Source organism: Dunckerocampus dactyliophorus, chromosome 21 (assembly GCF_027744805.1).
Source record: "Dunckerocampus dactyliophorus isolate RoL2022-P2 chromosome 21, RoL_Ddac_1.1, whole genome shotgun sequence".
NCBI lineage: Eukaryota > Metazoa > Chordata > Actinopteri > Syngnathiformes > Syngnathidae > Dunckerocampus > Dunckerocampus dactyliophorus.
In genome coordinates, this window is record NC_072839.1 from 14,543,551 (window position 1) to 14,563,238 (window position 19,688).

The 19,688-nt window shown below is 43.5% G+C and overlaps 1 protein-coding gene across 3 annotated transcripts in view; it reads left to right on the forward strand.

Annotated features, from left to right (window-relative positions):
* Positions 1-271: 271 nt before the first annotated feature.
* LOC129174317 (collagen alpha-1(XVIII) chain-like) overlaps positions 272-19,688 on the forward strand; it is a 44,515-nt gene continuing 25,098 nt past the window's right edge. For 2 of the 3 annotated variants that reach the window (XM_054766205.1, XM_054766206.1), the window contains exons 1-2: positions 15,735-15,839; positions 15,910-15,977. In XM_054766205.1, the coding sequence (XP_054622180.1) occupies positions 15,829-15,839; positions 15,910-15,977 (79 nt within the window). In that variant the 5' untranslated portion in view covers positions 15,735-15,828. Of the gene's footprint in view, positions 379-817; positions 951-15,734; positions 15,840-15,909; positions 15,978-19,688 lie in introns of those variants that run through there. The other variant, XM_054766208.1, reaches the window with a different exon arrangement.

A 19,688-nucleotide genomic window follows, 5' to 3' on the forward strand; every position in this document is an offset into this window, starting at 1 on the left:
TTGATGTCGTGGGGTCGAAAGCTTATATACAAGGAGAAAAACAGAATAAAATCACATAGAATGTGAAAAAGGTAAAAAAGTAAAATAATAAAACCATTAAAATAAATTAAGAATAATTTCAGAATGAAAACTTTGTTCACAATTCACACATGGCTCTGTTTACGAGGTGTCACCGTTTCAAGAGACACATTTCAGACAAACATTACCTCAAATGACTGAAGTATCAAAATATCGATGTATTTAGATTTTAGAATCGATTTCAACCGGTGTCCGAAGTATCGATATTTCAGTATCAATCCGCGCATCACTAGCGAGTAGACAAGTCCCACTGTAGCAACCCAGCCGAAGCCAACCAACCAGACCTGCAGGAGTTTACAGGTATGAACACATTAAATAAACACACTTTTCAAGTCAAAAAGCAAGTAGTTTAATCTCGGGAAGTTTTATAATTATGTAAAAAAAAAAAAAAAAAGCTACCGACTTGGAGCTAAATTGCTAGCTAGCGCGGTTAGCCTGGCTAGTTAACTTAACTGTTTTCTGTGAGCCAGCTGGGAGTTTGTTTGTACCGTAAATTAGGTGCACAAAACTTGCGACAGCTCATAAATCGTTGATGTAATATTGAGAACGGTCTATAAATGAGCACAAAAATAAATACTGACAGAAATCGGCATGCAGCAAAGATGCTATCTGGAGTCGAAGCTAACTAACCAACCCTAGCTTATACTTTCAATTATGTTTGTCGGGTGCTAAGGTGTCAGATGATTCCATCTACTACGATATTACGGTACTTAGTGTTTTAACGTGTCTTTGTACACAGGAGAGTGACCTTCATTAAGAAGGAATGAAAAGGGGCGGAACCTTCCCAATCCGGTCCTCTGGGGAAAAAAAGGTCCCGCAGTGCTTTGGTTGCTAAGCAACAAGGCCTCACTATGATGGCGTGTCAACAGTGGGTAAGAAAATGAGAAATTGATTGACGTGATGTCTCCAATTGACTATGGTAACGATGGGGGGGTCTCCGCATAAGAGATCTTAAAAGGAGCCACAAGTGGTCTACTGTCCCCCCCCTCCGCCCCACACACCACCACCACCACCACCACCGCTGCCACTGACGCACCTGCCTCTCCCGCCTCCCTCCTCTTCATCAGCAACAACAACACTCCTCTTCAGGAGGCACAAAGCAGGCCTTTCACAGCAACCGGCTCTCGCTCCATGCAAAACCTCATTCACAAAATACAAGATTTTAGACTCACCTGTCTAAATGATGTTCACTCTTGTATATTTGCCATAACGGCTTTATGCGCCAAAACCTAACTTAACATATTAAACAGTTCTTATTATTCTCTATCAAAAAGCGCCAAATCTAAACTGCAGCAACATTGGAATGAATCACATCCTCGCCTTCCTCCCCCCAGTGTCTGTTCAGTAAAACCGCAAGATTTGTTATTGACTTCCCAGTTGTCTCTTTCGGAGGATCAATATGTGTAGGCGGTAGGTTTTTTTTTCCAGAGCGGCAAATCAATCAGTGGGCTGTTTTCATCTGGATAATAGAGTGTTGCATGCTGTTAATTAGCACTCTACGTCTTAAAATTAGTTTAGCAAAAGCTTCTTGTAGTTAGCAACTTCTGATGTTTTTGTTATTTTTCAACTTGGATGCCAGTGGCTATCTTTGCCATCTTTCTGTGGCTAGCTGCTAAATGCTACTTACACAAGTATAAAAGTTGCCTGTTGTCATAGGGACTATCGCAGATCGCCGCTGATTGGTTGCGCTCCTGGTGGCCATCTTTAATTGATTCCCAGCAACCTGTATCATTTGACCTTGTGAGGCTTGCTTTGATTTCTTATTGACGTCCCTTTCTTTTGTCGGCTTTCTGGTTTCTTTGCTTCACGCTATCTCGACTAACGGGACAAATGGCAGCTGGTGTTAATATACACGCGCACACTTCTGATCCCTCGTTCGTCCAAATCCCATTCTTCAAACGTCCTTCTGACGACACTGGAGTGACTTGTCCCTAAATAAGAGCTAAATAAAGAAACCAAAAAATTAAAACACCCTTCAATGGCAACTTTTTATGTAGGATTGAGGCCGAAACTGTAATTACTAAGTTGACCAGTAGGCAGAGCCACTGCGCTATCATTGTGCTGTGTGTATAGCAGTGCAGAAGAAAAATATGTACATACTTTATTATCTTCTCAAAGGCAGACTTTCATGTACTGGACCTCATGTTGCGTGTACCTAATGAACTGGCAATGAACCCCCCAAAGTGACAAAAATCTGTTTAACCTTAATCAGAGGCTAGCATATGCCTGCAGGACTTGAGAGAAGCACGCTAATCTTCTTGCCGTGTGATCAGCCAATCACACGACAGCTTAGAGGCTGACGATGACCTCAGGTGACCTAATGCTACCACTCAATGATGCGCTGAGGTTCAAAAATATCAGCAAAGTCCTAATGTATTGTATTTTTAAAATACGACCAGTCGATCCAGACGATTAAGCTTGCAATGGAATGGGATGAAAATGTGCAGCGTTGTGACTATGAGCGTACTTTCTTACAAATAGTTTAGTGTTCCCTCATTTAACGTGGGGGTTAGGTTCCAGAAAATACCCGCATTAAGTGAAATCCGTGTTTTTTCGCTCATTATATATTTTTTTGTGTACAGGATATAAAGGGTTTCCTATAAAAAGAAAAATATGATAGCTTTTAGAAGAACTAATTTAATTTTAATGATCAATCTAGGAGGTTGGACATAAAAAATGATAACTAATAGCGACTCATGCGCCTTTCACAGTTCCTCTGACCGTGCGTCTTCAGCATCGTCCTGGCGCGGCTCTGAAGCCCTGGGTGCAGGTGTCTTTCGGAGTGAAGAACATAGTTTTTTTCTTCTGGGCCAGAATGTTCTTATAAACAGACATGCCCCCTTCCATTATATTTGAGTACTGTAATGAACGAAACATCAGAGGCTCCCATTCTCGTGCAGCTCGCTGGAGTTAATCAGTCAATAACACCTTGGTTGCCAAGCGATCAAGTGTTCGTCCGTCCTCCTCATCTTTATCAACACTTGTGGGGGAAAAAACATACCACCGTTAGCCAATGTAACGTTTTTATGCCAATATCGGCTCGATGATTGTCGTTGGCTGATAATACCGGACATCCCTACCCGAACTTCCAAGCAAAACTAAAAAAAACTGCTGTCCGTTTAGTTATCCAATACCGTATAGTTTTAAAATCCTGCTTCTCACTTTCAAAGCTCACCTTACCTCACAGACCTCCACCCCCATCGCTGTCTGCAAGGAGCTCGTGTGCTTGATCAAGTGTGCTTGAAGGGGCCGCGATTGGAGGCAATACAATCTTTTTCATATTTTTTTACAAGTTACATAAGGCTGTTCTAAGGCTGTTCTGTTTTTTTTAAGAGAAGTTTTTTTTAGTTGTATTAGTAGACAAAAAATCTTGCCAAATGAAATTGGTGAGACCATTACTCATTCCAACTTCCATTCTTTATTGAGTAGCATAGATTACAACAACATTTTACATGCTACATAATGATCGCAAAAAAGGAATTGTTTCCAATTGGTACTTTTGGTGCTGAAGTGGTTCTTTATGACATTTTGAGACATGCAAGTTGAACAGAATAGTCATAGAAATGCTTCAATGAAACCACCTGCTTGTGTTGTCATGTTGGTCACAATATTTTCTTTTAAAAAAAGCATCAATATTATTGCAGGTGAGTCTGCATTCACTTAGCACCCAAATACTGCTTGCATTCGTAGTTTTGCTACCCATCCCGAATGAACAATATTTAAAAGGTATACGTGATATTAAAGCGACTGTAACAAAAAACTGAAGAACACTGCGCTACCAATAGTGTTTAAAAAAAGTTTAAAAATTGCTGTCAATTGCCGTTCGGCAATACATTCAATGACCGCTAATGTTAATAGCTAAACTTTGACAAAATTGCTGGCAATAGCTGACAAACAACTATCTCATGTGTTAGTTACAAAGGGCGGACATTACGTGCTCGAAGCAGCAGGAGGACGGGATATAATGCTTGTGGTACGTTCCAAAGTTAGTGGCCTCTAAGCGCCTGCCCAACAGTTGGCAGCAGCCCCTTTAGGGGGGTTAGATATTACAAGTACACTCCAACACACAAACATGTATTAAGTGTATATTAAGTGTACATCATAAGGGTCATTTCAAAGTCATGAAAGATTTGTTTCAAGTCACATAATCATTGTAGGGTTTTATATCGTTACACAATAAGAGTTTTACATGTATGTTGCGTCACTCGCCTTTGTTTACTACTCAGTCTCAGGAAAACACATTAATACTTATTATTGTTATTGGTAGACCCCATAAGGACAAACAGGGAACGGGACCACGTGTCACAGCCACCAAACCAGCCCTGAAAAAAGAAATGCAAAGAAAATAAATGATTGAATATGCCTGCAAATCAACAAACAAGCAGCTATGATTGCTGCTTGCCCGGGGCTGGATGTTGCCTGTCATGTCAATAAAAAACAGATCTCATATCTCAGCTCTCCCGCCTTTTTGGGTCTGAGGGCTGATGAATTTAGCGGCTATGTAAAGTTGGATGTCATGGGCGTAACAGTGGAAACAGACGCCATGGCGATGAACAATCTCACCGACATTCTAAGTAAATAAAATGTATTACTTAGCACTCCAAGTCAAATATTGTATGTGTGATTTACAGTCTGTTAAATGTGCTTTATTTGTCAGTGTAGATTGAACGCCCCTCACATGGGATTCTAATAGTGTAATAAATTAAAATTAGGTGGCGACAAAAAAAGTACTTTAACGCAACACATAAATTAAAAGTGTATGTTTTTCATTTGGAGTAAAAAAAAAAAAATCTGCCACATTTATACACTGCTCAAAAAAATGAACTCAGAGTCAGTCACACTTCTCTGAAACCACTTGGGAAGCAACACAGACTGACAATCAATTCAATCAATTCTATGGAAACTATCAATGGAATTCATGAATTATTATAATTATTGATGGAACCGATCAATTTCCATTGGTAATTTTTGTGTGATTTTGTTTTCAGCACATTCAACTATGTAAAGAACAAAGTATTTCCTAAGAATATGTCATTCATTCAGATCTAGGATGTGTTATTTTAGTGTTACCTTAATTTTTTTGAGCAGTTTATATTTAATGTCCCTTTCAAGGGATCAGTGCGTTATTCTGCCAGCAGGGGGCGACATTTCCTCTATTTCTCATACAAACTAGTTAGCCTCAATGATGATACCGCTGCCCAGTGTGGTAGTAAATAGTGGTAGAAGTACTAGTAAATAGGAGCTTGTGACTAAAGAGGCGCAGGTTTGAGCCCCTTCACCACCATCTTTGAAACGTTGCATTCACTTTCATGTATGCGTGTAAAAAATAGGCTCATGGCAATAAAATAGACATAAATTTTAAAAGTAATAAAAGGAGCATCTTGAAAAGTACCAAAGAATAAAACAAACATTTAAAAATAGATACAAGCGTAGTATTGAATGTAAAATACAAATGCAGAACTAATTACATGTGTTGTAACTCATATTGCAGGGCTCGGAGCTGGTCCGCATCCAGCATCCGCCCCCAAACGAGGTGACCACAAGTCCTGATAGCCTCCACAGGTTGTAGTCCCCAATAAAACTGATCAAATACCTTCGACCTTCCCTGCTGATGTCATTAAGATGAAACGTGCGTGATCATGTTTCGCTTTGCTTGGCCTCCTTTTCCCACACATGGATCCACTCACCCACCGACCCACGAGCTCCTGTGGGAAAGGAGGAGAGGAACCTGTTAAAGATATCTGCAACACTGGAGGATGAAGATGCTGATGGTTGACTGCCCCTCAAAGCCGTGTTTCCGTGGAAGGAGATGCTAAGCTACACAAATGATCCCTTTTACAACATCAAAAGGCGTACTGGTTCAAAACAAATGGAACACTCGTGGCCAATAAGAAGCCCGAAGAAAGCCATCTGTAGAAAAGGCACCATCGCAAAAATAGTGTAGTGTCCGGGTATTCAACTGGCAGCTCACGGGCCCGTCTGAGGTTTTCCATTGGCTGAATTTGTCCTGCAGACCACAGTTGACTTCTAAACTTGCCTTGATCTTTGACTAGCCTTTTCGGACTAGATCCTCAAAAACACCAGTGCTCTTTTGTCACTCAGAGGATCTTTGACTCACATTTTTGCAGTAGATCCTCCATATGACGATGCTGTTTTTAAGGATCATCTAGGGGTCATACAGAGGATGGTTGACTTGCATTTTTGCAGTTCATCCTTAACAACAGCAGTGCTCTCCTGTCTATAGAGAATCTTTGATTAGCATTTTTGGCGTAAATGCTAAAAAACAGCAGAGCTCTCCAGTCATATAGAAGATCTTTGACACGCATTTTGCAGCAGATCCTTAAAAACTGTAGTGCTCCTCTCATATAGTGGATCTTTGACTAGCGTTTTTGCAGCTGATACTTAAAAACAGCAGTGCTTTCCTGTCATAGAGGATCTTTGACAAGTATTTTTGGACTAAGTTGTCAAAAACAGCAGAGCTCTTCTCTCATACAGAGGATCTGTAACTCATGTTTTTGCAGTACATCCTTAAAAACAGCAGTGCTCTTCAGTCATATAGAGAATTTTGAAGTAGCGTTTTTAGAGTAAGTTCTCAAAAACAGCAGTGCTCTTCTGCCATATAGAATATCTTTGACATGCGTTTTGCAGTATTTCCATTTACATCCATTTTCTATGCCGCTTATCCTCACTAGGGTCGTGGGGGCATGCTGGAGTCTATCCCAGCTGACTTCAGGCGAGAGGCGGGGTACAACCTGGACTGTCCGCCAGCCAATCGCAGGGCAGCGTTTTGCCGCAGATCCTTAAAAACAGTAATGCTCCTGTCATATACAAGACTTGTGTTTTTTAAGTAGCGCCTCAAAAACAGCAGAGCTCTCCTGTCATTTAGAGTATGTTTGACTCGTGTTTTTGCAGTAGATCCTTAAAAACAGCATTGCTTCTCTGCCATTTGGAGGATCTTTAACTTGCGTTTTTGCAGTAGCACCTCAAAAACAGCATAGCTCTCCTGTCATGTAGATGATCTTTGCCTCACGTTTTTGTATTAGATCCACAAAAACAGCAGTGCTCTGTTGTCATATACAGGGTCTCTGACAAGTGATTTTGGAGCAAGTTCTCAAAAACAGCGCAGCGCCCCTGTCATATAGAGGATCTTTGACTAGCACTTTTGTCGCACGTTCTCAAAAACAGCAGAACACTCTTGTCATACAGCAGATATGCAACTTCTCAGCAGTGTTCAGTGTTCAAAGTGCACCTGTCAATGCAATGATCTTTGACAAGGATAAAGATATTTGGAGATAGAGTAGCTGTGGTGCTGTGTTTTGTAAACTTGATGTTTCACCTGGTGACCGCGTGACTTGGAAAATAAAAAACCCAACATGCATAGTTTCCCTGCGAAGTGCGTGTCTTTCCTGCTGGTGTTTCCTGTCAGAGCCAAAGTAGGGAAAAGAGTTCCAAAAACAGCAGAAAGAGTGGATCAGGACATGGCCATAGGTCACCATAGCTTTGAAAACATCACTAAAAACATCTCACACATTTGAAGGATCTTTGATGACAGGAATTCTTCCAGTCTGGAACGTCGGAGGTCTTCAGATGACATCGGCAGTGTAGCTTGTGGCATGCGACCATGATTGTTTGCATCCAAGGTTGGCGCGCGTGTGCTTGCTCGTCATCATCACCTCTGCTTTGTTCGATGCATGAAGGCTGTTGATATCGAGAGATATCCATGACCGGTGGATGAGGTCTCAAAGTCAAGTCGGCTGACCTTCCTCGCCATCTTTCCACAATTTTCAACAGATTTGTCTCAAACTTTTGAGCTTTTCTTTGAGCCTTCAGAGATTGCGTCTCTTCATTACAGCAGGGGCTCAAGGTAGCCAAGGTATGTGCACGCAAAGGTTGAATTTTCACCCTTTTTGTCTCCTTTGGTATCCGTTTTTCTTCAAACCTCCAAGGATTATGTCAAAGAAGGGCACTTGATTGTCATCAGTCTTGTCCAAGGTGGCCCAGAAAGGTGAAATGAAGTTGAAATTGTCACATTTCTTTTAGTTTCTATCGATTTTTTTTCCAATTTTCTTCATATTATCAAGGATTGCCACATTACGTTGTACGTCGGAGGAAGGACACTATTGATTTTCCATATTGATGATTGAGTCATATTGATGGCCAAAAAAAGTTCTCTACGGATTTTTAACCAAGTCACTTCACACTTTTAAGGAATACTGCTTTATGTTGTATGTCGGAGGAAGGACACTATTGATTTTTCATATTAAATGTACCTTAGATGGTCAAAAAATGTTATTTTATTGGTGAAATCATTGCATTTATTTTCGTCTTTATTGATTTGTAACCAATTTTCATCACACTTTCAAGGATTTACCGCTTTACGTTATACATTGGAGGAAGGACGCTATTGATTTTTAATATAAACTCTACCTAAGATGTCCAGAAAGGTTATTTCAATGGTGAAATTGTTACATATCTTCTCGTCTCTATGGATTTTGAACCAATTTTCTTCACATTTTCAAGGATTTTTTTTAAACTTTGAGAAATTGTTGCTGTTTCTTTGTTACAGCAGGAACCCTGACGATTTTCTGCCTCATCATCATATGATCATTTCATTTTCACGCACGTGCAAACCAATCTTCAAGCAGTTGTATTTCAAGTTTCAGGCATTACTACTTTGCACTCTACATCAGCGGATGAACAGTATTGATTTTGAACATTGATCTTGCCCAAGGTGGCCCATAAATGTGCAATTTTTTTTGTGTGTTTCTATTGATTTTTACCCAATTTTCTTCCAACTTTGAAGGATCACCACTTTACGTTTTACAGAGGAAGGACACTATTGACTTTTGAACACAAATCTTACCCAAGGTGGCCAAAAAATGGTCACCTTTCTTTTTTGTCTCAGTGGCTTTTGGACTCGTTGTCTTCAAACTTTGAGACAACTTTGAGCCGTGCGCCACACTGATGGAATCGAAGTCTAGGTAGTGCACGCTAAGGTGGACTTTTCAGACGTGATGATGTTGAAAGCAGGTGAGCATCGTGTGTCACCGTGACGTCATTCCCTCATCATGTAGCAAACTGCAAGCTGCTGTCACCTTGTCCAGGCACTGCGTGTGAACTGTGCGGCCACGGCAAGGCACTGACTCACACAAGGAGCCTTTGCACGCTTGAGGCGGACGAGGCGTTAAATCATTCCACCCTTTACTGGTTTTATTTGAGCAGAACGCGCCTGAGCGAGGTGATTTGTTCTCATTAGGGGGAAACTGCAACACTTAAACGACACTTGTGGGTAAAAGCTTTCCCACAAAGTCTGCACTGACTCGCGATGACTTGTCATTTTTTTATTTCTTCCGTGTGTCTGTGTGAGCTTCTGTGCGCTAAGTGGCTCCATGTGTGTTCCGACCGAACTATCAGGCGCAACTTCAAGAACTGTCCTGTAAAGGTGTGACCTTAAAGCAAACATCTGCAAACAAACGCCAGGCTAACTGTAACTGTGACATGACTCGATGTTGTAAGGTACCTACCGTCCATCAGGGGCAGTTGTGAGGCAACGTGCTAGCTTCTACAAACAACAAGCGGTGTTTCAAATCTCCAACCAGCCACCAGTGTGATTTATTGATGTATTTGTTTAAAAATTGTATGCTCCTAAAATGACATGACAGTGCAGTGTTATTTACGTTCAAGTACAAATAATGGACACACCAATAAAAGGCCCTAAAAATGCCTAGTTTTGATCCTCTAAACCCCATAATATTCATTTATTTATGTCTTAAACGTGGATTTACTGTGTGGGAACTGGATTGTGTTTTGATGTTGTGATGTTCTGTTGCTGTCTTCTTGTGGGAAATATCTTTTTGATTGATTAGCCCAATGATGAAGTATTCTTTTGCAATATTGTGTAGGTTTTGAATGCTGCTGGAGGGCCTGCCTCAGCAGAGTTGCTCCAACGGAGACCCATGATGTGCACCGACATCCTGGGGACTGGTTCCATTTAAATCAACACAGGGCTTTAGACAGTCAAGTATGACACAGTTGTTCCATTGTTCAGCGGCTATTCTGCCATAAAGACCAATGTAAGAATAACTATCACCCCTTTGTGACCTCCAGGGTGGGCTTGATGGTGAGATCACACGTTAGGCCGCACAAACTTCAGGGTTCCTACGCGTCTTCACCTGAGAGATAAATGATTCTGTCTGGTGCGTCACAACTCCTCGGTTGCGCCCAACAGTCCTTGAAGATAAAAGACTCCTGTGTGGTGTTGAAAGATGCATTTTAAACGAATGAAAAAGAACAAAAAAGGAGGCCCTTTCTGCCGGTGCTGCCGTGGTGACCAGGTGTGCTGTCTTTAGCGTGATGAGTACAGGAAAAGGCTGTGGAATTTCAATGGTTGATGCACAATTGCCGACCTACTAAGTCATAAAATACATTTCCAAGACGCTTCTCAAACCTCCTCGTCTGTTTCTAGATAGAAATGATTTTTCCCAGTGTCAAACTATGACCATCGTAAAAGCTTCAAAATTGCATTTTAACATCCATAATGGGCATAAAAGTGTAAAGATTAGCTCACAGCTACTCTAAAGTGGAAAAAGCTCTTCAAAACACTCACTCCTAACTTGAATTAAAATGAGAAGGCCGCAATGTGCTGCATGTGCAACATTCCTACAAGTGTAGAAAGAAGTTAACCACTGCTTTTCATGACTGGTAAAACAACAAAACACACAGCGCCAAGGTCGTAATGCAGGACATGATGGGGGCAGGCGACGTGTCCCTTTTAAACCTTCCTTATCGTCTCACAAGTTTAAAAAGAAGTCAATCACAATTTTTTTTATTAAGTGTCAAAACAATAAAACACTTGACAATAACTTCAATGCATGATAATTGCCAATATGAGATTATTATGACATCATACAGATAAACCCGATAACATTAAAAATAGCTCTGATAACCGATGATTAAAAAAAAAAACGCTCCAATGAGGCTACCTCTACTGTGCCGGTGAGAAAATGAAGCGCTCCTTTTTTCTCCTGCCTGTGACGTTAACGGCCGGTCGTAACGTTCCCTGAGCTCACTTGTAAACAAACATTCACAGTCCGATGAAGACATTCCACATGATAGTTGTACCAAATGCGATGAGGGGACATAAACCCCATTGAGCCCACGAAAAAACCTTATCAGCCGCGTGAAACGCCAGCGCCGCGGCATTTGACGAGTGCAGGTTTGCCAGAGACCTCCGTAGCGACACACCGGCTGCTCAGAGCGTTTGCCCGAATACAGTGCACCTTGCTGGGCTACGCCAGGTGGCTCCTCTTACCCTATTCTCCGGTTCTTCAGACCTTCGTAGCGGCACACCGGCTGGGTCACAGCAGGTGGCTCCCTCCCCTCTATAGCCTGGTTCTCCTGATAGTAGTGATGTGGTAGCAGTACTGCCATGATATTTGATTAGGACAAATCAGCAGGTACAGTTGGTCACATCCTAATTTGTTCCAGTCCTTCTTACCTCCAGGTGTGCACCAAGTACAGTTAATCAAAATGTAATTGGTTATCGGTACCATATTGAGAAGCAGAAAGTTATCTGTGTCTTTTTGAAAAAAAAGATGCAGTGCGTCTCCGTTTTTAATAGTCCTCATTGTCATAAAAGTGTAAAAAGAAGTTAAACACCACAAAAGCAGTAAATGTAATCCTCCACAACAGCAAAGCAAGGTGTCTGGTGTCTCCCAACAGCCCCATTCGTGCGAATGGGGCTGTTGCATCCTAGCACTTGTTCTTGGTTGTGGAGGTCTGAAGGAGGCAAACATCGCGGTTGCCAGAAGCATTCCGCCTCAAGTTGGCCAAACTGCCGTTACGGTCACATTACTGTCGCCAAGGTTCTGACTAGTGAGGAGAACATGCCACATGGCCACCATGGCTTCCATCAAAGGGGATGCTGATGAGTAGTAGCAGTGTGAGTTTCCAGGGAAGTGAAGTTTAAAAAAAAAAAAAAGAGGTGATTTACGAGGGACGACTCAGCTTTTTCAGTGGATCTTCCCACATTAGATGTTGACAGCAGACCCGTTTGGATGTGAGGCCTCCCACTCGCTTGTTTTTGATTCCTCAGCTTGTTTATCTCTGGCTGCTTCATTAGGCACACCTGCACCCTCCAAAGCAATCCAGTGCATGTTCACGTTGCTTTCATTCTGAAACATCATGCATCATGTGCTGGGGTACGTTTGCTCTGTGTGTTAGGGGGGTTCCTCAAGTAGCTCCAAAATACGTACTACTTTCCTGGGCCGGGAAGGCAGACGGAGCCTCGCTTAATCCTTCGCCACATTGGAACCAGCTGTTGCTCTCCCGGGGAAATGTGCTCATCTGTAGAGCGGAGGGGAGGAATCCTGCGCTCAAGGCAAAGAAAGTTTCCTAAATTGTTGCTTTCTTGCTTTTACGCACGGGGGAAGACATTTGGAAAATAATGTGGTAGGTAGAAATAATCTGTTCCAGGGTCAAACTGTGGCCACTGTAAACTCTGTATTAACCGTAGAGGCAACATTTGAGCATCCAAGTGTAAAAAGAAGTTAATGACTGTTGGGTTGCTCCTTCCTTTTGAATCAACGTTGCAAAAAAGCCAAAGAAGAAGCAAAAACACACACGCAAGGTCAGTCTTTTGAGCCCTTGTGGGGTTGTTTGGGGTTATTTTGGTAGTTTTTTAATGTGTGGATAAACACCAGAAAACAAGCCATGGGCGGCATATGCTACCATGGGCTCCATTTTCAGGTGTAAAAAGAAGTTAACTTAGTAGGCTGTCGTGTAACAGCATTGAATAGCAAATGATAACAAAAGAGGGCTTCATGCTGTGCATGTGTGGCGTAATCTTTGTCTTTCACCTTCCTAGGTGTCTTCCAAGTGTAAAAAGAAGCTAGGCACCCCCAAGTGTTAATAGTAAATGGTAAAAACAATGAAACAGTCTTGGCTTTAAGAACACATGATGAGGTCGTAATGTGGCGTATGCGTGATGCGACCGCCACTTTTAACACGATCCAGGGTCGTACAAGTGTAAAAAGAAGCTAAGCACCACTATTGATATAGTCTAAAAGGATTAAAAACACCCAGTTTTAGCTTGAATCATGAGTGAGAAGGCATAAAGAGGCACATGTGCGACACCATCTCCACTTCTAAAGGTGTGCTTTAATGCGGCAGCACTGGTGATGAAATCGGTGTTAAAAGTCAGGATCCAGTGGCAGCGTGGCTATGACAAGGCTCAACACTCCTCCTTGTACTTGGTCTTCGTGGAGGACTTCATTTTTTCCGTCGTATTTTCCGCTAGGATCTGCAGCTCTTAGCCAAGCGCGGGATGAATGAACAAAGTCTGGCTGCCTGACTTACACACACACACACACACCCTCCCCCTCACAACACACACCTCCCTGCAGACTGCTTGCACTCAGACTTTAAAGTCCAAACAAAACACTAAATGACAAGTTAGGAGTGTTTTTTGGAATTTTATTAAAATCCATGCATCCATTTTTGTTGCGGAAATGACACCTTGTCTTTTGAGCATTTGACTCGGCACTTTTCCCTCCATTTTATTGCCTTCTTCTTCTTTCCAGATCAACTTTCACTCCTCAAATGAGAAGCGACCTTTCAGCTCGAGTCGACACCAGCCACTCTTATCCTTGATAGCCAAACAGAACCCCCAGCCCCCCTGCTGTCGGTTGCTGCTCCTTTGTCGACCTCACATTTGGAGCACACACACACACACATAATGCTATCCTGGCCCCCTTCGTGCTACCTTAAAGCACACAATCTCCCCGTTTCACAACAACACAGACCTCCAAAGCTAAACAAAATCCTTAATATTCATTTACAACCTGTGACCCCCAAAATGTTATGGACCGATCCAGGATTAGAACGCAAGAGTGCAAGAGAAAATATCAAAAAGAGAGAATACTGAGTTCATGTGGAAAATCTGGAAAAATGTGATGCATAACCTCCATTGAATGAGCCGGTGCATTTCACACAGAACCCAACAAAGTGCAAAGGAAATGCAAGCTGAAAAATTGCCTGTCCGACCATTCTGTGTTGGTGTTGGTCACACAGTACAGCTACGCTATAACTGATCAACACTCTTTGACTGTGCATTTCACACAGAACTCAGTGATTTTTTGCTGGACAATTGCTTGGGCACAGGAGAGCAGGAGCAGTGAGTCTCTGGTGTCCAGGCGTTGCAGAATTTCACACAGGAGTTCTGTAATAACTGTGATACTACCTCCAAAGCAAAAACCTGGCAGGTTGATCGTGCCGTGTCTGTGCTGGTCACACAGAACAGCCACACTACAACCCCAACTACACTCTTTGACTGTGCATTTCACACAGAAGCCAGTGAGTGCTTATTGGACAATTGCTTGGACACACGAGAGCAGGTGCAGTGAGTCTCGGGCGTTCAGGCATTGCAGAATTGCACACAGGACTTCTTTTCCAACTCTGATACTTCCTCCAAAGCTGGAATAACGGCGGGTTGACTGTCCTGTGTGGGTGCTGTTCACACAGAACAGCGACAGGGCAAAAAGCCAGGAAAAGGTTGTCTTTTAAGGGCAAGCAAAAGTGTTTTGCTACAAGCCAAACATTATACTTGTCGACAAGGAACAATCAGAGCGCAAACAGAAGACGCTGCATTTGGTTGACTGTGCATTTCATGCAGAACTCGTAGGACTAATGCTTCAACACACAGCACGGGAGAAGGTGTCATCTTTAGCTACTAAATCCTTGTGTAACCTTCCACCAGCCAGCCTTGGCGAGATCGCTGAGGTGCGACCATCTTATCGCCGACGTCGCCTCGCCTAACGGCATCCCTCGCATGCCACCGCCTGCGCTTATCTTCCTGGGCTGTGAGGAACGAGGTCCCGAGCACCATCTTTATCTCCTGGTGATGAACCGTCGGGGTTCTCTTTGTTTTTTTTTGTCGAGACAAATTCCAGCCTTTTGAAAACACTTGAGTCCAGACGACGTGGCGGACGTGACTGCATCACGGACGCTCACTGTCATGACTTTGGGGTCTTTGCAGCAGACGTTTCATAAAGAATGATGCTTTGGCGAGAGGCGACACATCTTGGGGGTCTTGGCAACACTGACTGGAGTTGGGGGGGGGGGTAATGATGAGATGATCCAGGCTGTCCACAACTCCTCGCTAATCGTCTTTCTGTATCAAAACATGGAAGTAGCTGAAGTTCCTCTTCAGGGTGGGCTGCCGAGGGACGAGCTCGGACCTGTGGACAAGTGATTGGGGGGGGCGGGGGGGGTAGCATCTTAGCATGGGGCTTTCTCACCACTGAGGTGTTCCATTCCGCATAACAACAGTGTGAATGTTGGATGTACTGTTTGTTAATGACAGCCACATTGATGATGCAGCAGCGCCTTCGGGGTGAAGAACACGCGCCTCCAATGTTTGAAATGAGTGGAGAAGTGAGAGGAAGGACTTGACTGCGTGTGTTAACGTGTGTGTGTGTGTGTGTGTGTGTGTGTGTGTGTGTGTGTGTGTGTGTGTGTGTGTGTGTGAGAGGGGAGGACAGGATTAGAAGCCGGTGGTCCGCTGGTGTCAGGTTTCACTCCTGCACTGAAGCTGCCTTTGTTTGGCCTAGGACAGAGGGGAGGGGAGGGGAGGGGAGAGGGAGGGAAGGAGGAGACTTTTTAAACTTGGAGCAAACCCGGAGGAGTCAGAGCGGACTCCATCTCTCGCTCGTGAGCAGGATTTTCATTTCCATCCTCCACGGGCTGGTGAAGATGATCTCACGGTAAACAACACGGCACTTCTTTTCTACCGAGACAACTTTTAACGACTTCTTCTTTTTGTTTCGGGCGCAGGATCCCCCCCTGGTTTGTGGGATTATGTCTCCACATCCTCGGCCGCTCGTGCGGGTACCAGCTGGACGGTAGGTGCCACCTCTTGTCTGGCTGCGCTGCATCAGGGGCAGAGAATGAATGACTCAGCAGGCGTGCAGGCAGTGTTGTTGTTTTCCATCAGTGGCAGAGACAATGTGTTCGCTAGCTTCAGTCGACACGGCACGCTCGCTCTCAGGAAGCACTGCCCCCTAACGCTTCGGTAGAGAATTGCAGGTCACAAGCTCAGCCCCCAGCCAGATACTTTTAAAATAACAGATTTTTTTTTTTTTTTTTTTACGTATTTTAAGTTGAAAAAAAACACCTTTTTTGTTCAGGTTACTAGTAGCTCTAAGATTATTGCAGGTTACCGCAGGTTGGCCAAAGTGATGCCAAGCAGGTCACATGGTCCTCTTTTTGTTTCTTTTTGTTTTTTTTACAATGATGCACACTAAAAGTCATTCAAAAAAACTAAACAAACTTTGTCATTTTTATTCAACACTTGACAAAACACAGCCAAGCTAGCACGGTGGCTTCCATGAGGACGACCACCCGGTGACAAAATCCCCCAAAATCCCCTCCGCAAAAAAAAACAAAAAAACAAATGGTATGTTTTTTGTCCCGTCACCTGTAGCGGATGTCGTGTCAGTCCTTCCTGACAGGACACGTTTTTGCAATATTTGGTGAGCTTATCAATATTTCCAAACCCTCCAAATGGCGGTCTGGTCGCCACGGTGATCGTAATAATAATAAGAAGAAGGACAAATGAAGCAATGTCACCACACGAAAAAGTGCAGTGTCGCTTTAATAGTCACGTTCCGTGCACTTTTCGGTTCCCTGAGGGCTGAGGGTGCATCCGCTATGTTGAGTCGGACGCATAAAAGTCATTTCTAGTCCTTCCTTTCACACGGTTCATTGTCACGTGACAGTATCGATCACGTCAAGGCGTTTTGGTGGCTCTCTTCCTGTTTATAGCATTCCTAGCAGGTGGTCCGCTCTCCCAAAAACAGGCTCCCTTTGCACACTTAAGTGCGCACAGTGTGCACGACCCTTGTGTAGTTACCGTAGTAACCCCGAGGAAGTGCGTGTTTGCTTTGGATTCGCCCGGCGCCTGCGACACGACGCTTTCACGCTTTTCATCTGCCGCAATGAAGCTGGAACGCCGCAAAGAAGCGTCTTGCATGCTTTGCGATGCGTTCAAGTGTTCTGCCCCGTCCGAGCCCCCGTGTGCAGCGCCACAAAGGCGGCATTGTCCCCCGCACCTCTCAGCCGCTAATTAGTGAGCAAGGGCTCCCGACAGCTTAATTGTTTGCCGTGACATTTAGAGTGAAACGGTCTTGAAACCACTCAGCAGTAAAAAAAAAACACTCCCCATTTTTAAGACAGGAAGGAAGCTGACATTGAACGTTGCAGGCTGAGGTCAAAGGTCACATGCCGGATGCTCCAAATAGCAGCCGCAAATCCTTCTTTGGGCGAGAGTGTTGGTGTAAATGACAAGAAATGTTAACTTAACCGAACATTAGTTTTCTAACTCATTCCGTCAACTGCTTCGCTAACGTAGCTAACTTCGAACGTCTACCTCAACTGAAGCTAACTATAAGCCAATGTAGCCAACGTTATTTTACATAAAAATTACGTTTACTGAAGAAAAAAAAAACAACTAATGTATTTCTGTATAACATAACTTAACATGCAGCAAACACCTTGTGTCTTTAACATTTAGCAACAGCTAAATGTTTGTTTTTTAAATTGGGAATGCAATCGACACTGCTAACTCTAATGACTCCACTAGCCACGCAGCTAACATAGCTAACGATAGCTTGATATTGCAACATCATTAACTTAACCAAACATTCACTTTCTAACTCATTTCGGCTGCGACTTGGCTAATGTAGATAACGCCAACCATCTACCTCAACTAAAGCTAACTAAACTCCGGTTTGTGATTTTGCGTCTTCCCAAATAAATCTGTGCACCTGATTGACACTCGGGTGCACGCTACAGTTGTTAAAATGACCAGAAGTGGTCTTTAACGTCTTTGGATAATCAAAAAATGTCAACTTTTCAGTGTGGGCTCATTAGGCGTTTGAGAGAGGGAGCCACAGCCTTGTCATTGTTTCCAGAAACACCGTCCTGCCAGGATCCGTCTTGTCTAAACACCAGCTGGCTTCTGCTGCACTCCTGATGTCCGTCATCTGGTCCGCAGTCTCGCGTTGGCTGACTTGGAACGTCAGAAAAAACAAATCAGCACAAAAAGTACAGTGCATGTTAGCCTTTAGCGTGCTATCTCTGCCACGGAAACGCAATAAACGCTTTTAATATGAAGCAAACAGGAAGGTGTGAAGGGACAAGGCGGTTATTTTCACAGGGACTTCACAAAGCTGCAGAAAACAAAGAAGGGTGCTTGTGTTTGAGGAGCGGCGGCACTCAAACGCGTTACAGTTGCCACCCGACAGCCGCATTCGTGTTGTGTACGAGCTCCGTCGGGTTGTCCTACTTTCTGACGCATGCTTTGTTGTGTTTTGAGAAGGAAACTTGCTATCTTACGACACCATCTCCAGCGGGGGGTTAAAAACAGGAACGTCTAAATTTACTGGCGCCCAAACAAGGAGCTCGGACGAGTGCTCTTAAAAACGGACGGCTCGCTTCAGAGTGCGAAGACAAACGCAGGAAGTGGCGTCTCACGCGTCACTTTGTCTTTGAACTCTACTTGTCATTTTTGTGCACATTTTGGGCGTGCGAAAAGGGAAAATGCATTAAAAATAGATGTTGTTAGCAATACAAATGCTGGGATGCGGGCAACCAACAGCACCACCCACAGGCAGGGAGAGGAATAGCAACACAACACTGCTAACCTATTTAGCTAAGGTGGCACACAGCAAATTTGTTTTGGCAGTCTGGCAGTGGCGCTTCCTGGTTTAGTACGACACTGAGGGAGCATCACGGCTGGTTGGTTGGTTCTTTTGCATGTTAGCTAAGACACATTGAAAAGTGTCAGGAAGTTTTTTTTGTTGCTTTAAATCACTTCAAGGATTCTGCTTGCCACAGAGCTAATGTAGCATTAATTAATGTTAGCCTGCTCCTTCAGATGGGTCAGCTAGCCACAAAGTTAGCATTAGCTTGCTAACTCCATCCACTATAATGTAGCAAACATTAGCCTCCTAACTTACGGTAATACTTTGTTGTTTATTGCTATTTTTTCATGTTGCATATTTTAAGATAGCATAGTATCTTCCTGGTTTAGTACGACATTAAGGAAGCATCATGGCTTATCTGTTGTGGTTGTTGGCCTTTTGCATGCTAGCTAAGACACAGGGACATTTTTTTAGTTGCTTTTAATCACGTCAACGATTTCGCTAGCCATAGAGCTAAACTCACTAACATTAGCTTGCTCACTCAGATGAGTCAGCTAGCCGCGAAGTTAGCGTTAGCTGGCAAGCTCATTCCACCAGCAATTATTATGCATTAGGCATTATTTTTAATGGCTTCAGATGCTAGCTTGGACTGAAACGAGACGTCAACCCTGTAAAATGAGCCACGGACGTGAAGCGGTTGCTAACTGCCATGCTGCGGGCGTCCAACAGTGCGTCCTGTGTGCGCGAGGACCCAGAATGCCGTGCAAGTGGACGCGTGGAGCAACATTCCTGCTCGGAAACGGCAGAGCAGCTTTAGTGGAACATCGCGTTAAAAAAAAAGTGTTTGTTGTTCTGGGAGCGACTGCATCCTGATGTGGGCCTGCTCGGACGGAACTTGGAAAGAGTTAG